We start from the raw sequence: 4397 nt of genomic DNA, 5'->3' as shown, positions 1-4397 counted from the left end.
TCTGATATAGACACTGCTCAAATGCTGTTTTTGCCAATCAGCATCCATGACCCAAACTACCCAGTTTATAATTAAGCAATAAGGCCCAACGGGGTGTGGTATATGGCCAATATACCACGGCTAAGGGCTGTTCTTAGGCACGACGCAACGCGGAGTGCCTGGATACAGCCCTTAGCCGTGGTATATTGGCCATATACCACAAACCCCCTGAGGTGCCTTATTGTTATTATAAACTGGTTACCAACGTAGTTAGAGCAGCAAAAATAAATGCTTTGTCATACCCAATCAGCATTCAGGGCTCGAACCACCCAATTTATAATAACCGTTTATAACCCTATGGTTATAATGGTCAGTGCTGGGTGCTCACACAGATAAAACAGCAGACAAGCTTACCACAGGAGGGAGAGACCCAATTTGAAGTAGACTGACCACACTAGACAGTCAGAATGTGTGTGCATGTGTCTGTGTTTGTGAGTAAAGACACATATGTGTTTGCAGGCTAGACTTAGAAACGAAGGAAACAAGACACACATGTATTGTGGAAAATAACTTTACCACAGGCACAGAAACAACAGAAAAGTTACAATCATCATAAAAACCAACACTCATGCTCACGGTCCCAACTCCGACCTCTCACCTTTCGCCTATATGACCTCTGAGCATTCGTGTGACACTTTGCCTGGCCCTCCCATTGGCAGAAAGCTGTATACAGAACATGCATGGATTCAGAGAGGTGAAACAGTCAGAACATAGCACATAGAAATTTAACGAATAGAGCTGTCACAATCCCCTATTCTACCTGATAGAAATATACTGTATACAACAGATATGATTGTCTATCTGAACATTCTGAAACATTGCACCCTGCTGAACAGACCCCAGGTGTTAGCTAAGATACAAACTGATATACAAGCATTAAATAAAAAACCAGGGTTGTCAAAATATCAGGTTTAAGAAAGGTTACAGAGGAAGAACTCTGGCTCGTGTTTGATTGCTCTGCCCTGACAGTAGACAGCAACATATAGTAGATAAGGCTTACAGTATGTATAGGTTGTGTGTTTGTGTTTCTGTCTGTGAACACTTGTGTCTGTGTGCGCACGTAGGTGTGTGTGTGTGCGTGTGTGTGCATGTGTGTGCATGTGCGTGGTCACAGGTTCTCTCCAGGCTGGTACTGGGGTTCAGTAGCAGTGAAGTAGTCTTCCAGGAAGCCCTGCAGGTATTCAAAGGTGTGTCTCTCGTCCGCCTCTCTCCTCCAGCACTGCACCATCAGCTCATGGAGGGAGGCAGGACAACCCACCGCACAGGGCATCCTGTACCCCCTTTCCACCTGCTCCAGGACCTCACGGTTATTCATACCTAGAAGAGAGAAGGAAGAGGGAGAGGGAGGGAGGTAGAGAGACAGAAAGATATATGTTTTTTAGTGTAACACAACATCCTATATCCATCATAGACAGATGGAAAGACAGAGGGCTGGAAAAAAGAAGGCCGATAGAGTAGGAGACACCTACACACCCGTACCTGGGTAAGGCACGCGTCCCTTTGTGATGAGTTCAGTGAGCAGGATACCAAAGCTCCACACGTCAGACTTGATGGTGAAGCGCCCATACAGAGCTGCTTCAGGAGCTGTCCACTTGATGGGGAACTTGGCTCCTGTAAAATCAATCATTCAATCAATCAAATGTATTTATGAAGCCCTTTTCCCATCAAAATCCTAATACAGTAACTCTTCTACCTTGTCTGGCAGTGTACTCATTGTCCTCTATGAGTCTGGCCAGACCAAAGTCAGCGATCTTGCACACCAGATTTTCACCGACCAGAATGTTAGCCGCTCGCAGATCACGATGGATGTAGTTCATACGCTCTATATACGCCATGCCTGACGCTATCTACACACACACATACAGGAGGAAGGGTTAGAGGTGCACGCCATCCAACCCCACATGACTCCCACATCGGCCTCCACAGCCACATGAAGTGGCACCAGCACCAGATGCACTAAACCACTGCCCAACCACAAGAGGCGCATTGATGGACAGTGAAGATGGTGTGTGTGTGTGTGTGTGTGTGTTCTTACCTGTGCAGCCATATCCACCAGTTGAGGCAACTTCAGATTCCCTCCTTCCCCATCCTTTAGGAAGTCCAGTAAGCTTCCTGAAATACACAGTTTTAATTTCAGAAATAATTGTGTGTGTGTGTGTGTGTGTGTGGCTCTGCTTGCATATGCATGTGCTTCATACAGTACCTTGGCTCATGAACTCTGTGATGATGTAGATGGGTTCCTCAGACACCACTGCGTACAGCTGCACCAGTTTGTCATGTCTCAGTCTCTTCATGATCTGAGCCTCCTCTAGGAAGGCCTCTGGAGACATGGTGCCTGGCTTCAATGTCTTCACTGCTACCTTGGTGGTACCGTTCCACATACCTGACACACACACACAGATAGGTATACAGTACGCACACATAAAGGCAGAAACACACACACAATTATATACACACACACACAGACAGAGTTGTACAGAGTGCATGCATGGAGGAGGCAGGGTGGGATAAGGAAGGGGAGGAGAGAGTACCACCATGGGGCTTCCGCAGCACATGAAGCTGGACCAGGAATAGGATTGGCTACCCCCTGGTCCGGACACACAGAGAGACTATTACACTGACACAGAACAGCACTGGAATGGAAACTGGGAACACAGCTGGACGTGGGAATAGAGAGCACTACACACACCACCACATTAGCACCGGATTGGGAATAATCCCAGACACTGACAAGTACTTCTGGGACACAGTTGCGAATAGTGCTAGACCAGGGTTTCCCAACTGGCCCCCCAAGTTTTTTTGTTGTTGTGTAGAATTTTCATTGTTAGACATAAAAGACTGTAAAAACACCAGGAAATCAGCTCTAAGGGATTTTGATTTAAGATTTATTTTCTTAAGTATTCCCATGCACAACAGAGAGACACGTGATCGTATACAAATGTAAGCAAGGTTTGAAATGATCGGGCCACGGCGGAATCTAGTTGACGATCCCTGCGCTAGACTGTAGGTGGTGTGTGCGTCAGTCTCAACCTACAGTATAAGAAGGTGACTGATTGACAGTTAGTCTCACCCATCCAGACGTCTCCGAAGCAGCCCTGGCCCAACTTCCTGTTTAGGGCCAGCGTTTCCCTGGCAACCTCCCAGGCATCCCGCCCCAGCCCCAGGGTGAGGGGTGTGGCATTGGGACAGGGCGTGGTCAGAAAGTAACACAGCCCATCGTTACAGCCTAAAGGAGGGAGGGGGTGGAGGGGGAAGGGGGATGGTAGGAGTGGAGAGGGGAGGGAGGGATAGAGGGAAGGGTAGAGGGAGGGAGATGAAATGAGATGAAAAGGCATGCAAAGACACAGAACTTCCTACCCATCCAGACTTCTCCAAACTGCCCGTTGCCCAGCTTCTTAATCAGCTGTAGAGATTCTCTGGGAATCTCCCACACGTCCTTGGTCTTCACCGATAGGTCGGCTAGCTTAGGCATGCCCCGCCTACAGCTGCCAATCAACCTACAGCACAGACCTGCCGCTCGCTCTGAGGTGGGTGAGAGAGGGGTGGAAGAGAGAGAGACAGAGAAAAAGAAAGAGATGAAGCAAGACAGACAGGCAGACAGAATAAGGGAGAGAACAAGAGCAAGGGACAAAGAAAGAGAGAGAGAGAGAGGTGGAGACAGAGGTGGAGAGAGAGAGAGAGGTGGCGAGGTGGAGAGAGAAAGAGGTGGAGAGAGAGAGCGGTAGAGAGAGCAAGAGAGGTGGAGAGAGCAAGAGAGGTGGAGAGAGAGAGGTGGAGAGAGAGAGGTGGAGAGAGAGAGGTGGAGAGAGAGAGGTGAGAGAGAGAGAGGTGGAGAGAGAGAGAGAGGTGGAGAGAGAGAGAGAGGTGGAGAGAGAGAGAGAGGTGGAGAGAGAGAGAGAGGTGGAGAGAGAGAGGTGCAGAGAGAGAGAGGTGGAGAGAGAGAGAGGTGCAGAGAGAGAGAGGTGGAGAGAGAGAGGTGGAGAGAGGTGGAGAGAGGTGGAGAGAGAGGGAGAGAGAGGGAGAGAGGGGTGGAGAGAGAGGGAGAGGTGGAGAGAGAGAGAGAGAGAGAGAGGTGGAGAGAGCAAGAGAGGTGGAGAGAGAGAGAGGGAGGGAGAGAGAGAGAGGTGGAGAGAGGTGGAGAGAGAGAGGTGGAGAGAGAGAGGTGGAGAGAGAGAGAGAGGGGTGGAGAGAGAGAGAGAGAGAGGTAGAGGAGAGAGGTGGAAGGAGAGAGAGAGAGGTGGAGAGAGAGAGAGAGGTGGAGAGAGAGAGAGGTGGAGAGAGCAAGAGAGGTGGAGAGAGAGAGAGAGGTGAGCAGAGTGGAAGAAAATAAAGGTGGTAACCCGGTGGAGTGAGAGGCT

At 49.3% G+C, this 4397-nt stretch overlaps 1 protein-coding gene across 1 annotated transcript in view; it reads right to left on the bottom strand.

Moving 5' to 3' along the window:
* Positions 1–534: 534 nt before the first annotated feature.
* Positions 535–4397, bottom strand: part of yrk (Yes-related kinase) — a 15578-nt gene continuing 11715 nt past the window's right edge. Inside the window, 6 exon segments of the mRNA XM_084156244.1 lie at positions 535–1356; positions 1519–1650; positions 1733–1886; positions 2075–2151; positions 2243–2422; positions 3110–3265. Of these exon segments, the coding sequence (XP_084012370.1) occupies positions 1148–1356; positions 1519–1650; positions 1733–1886; positions 2075–2151; positions 2243–2422; positions 3110–3265 (908 nt within the window). The 3' untranslated portion in view covers positions 535–1147.

Source organism: Coregonus lavaretus (genome assembly GCF_964263955.1).
Source record: "Coregonus lavaretus genome assembly, chromosome: 3".
In the NCBI taxonomy this organism is placed as follows: Eukaryota; Metazoa; Chordata; class Actinopteri; order Salmoniformes; family Salmonidae; genus Coregonus; species Coregonus lavaretus.
The sequence above is the reverse complement of the archived record's forward strand: the minus strand, read 5'-3'. Positions and strand labels throughout refer to the sequence as shown.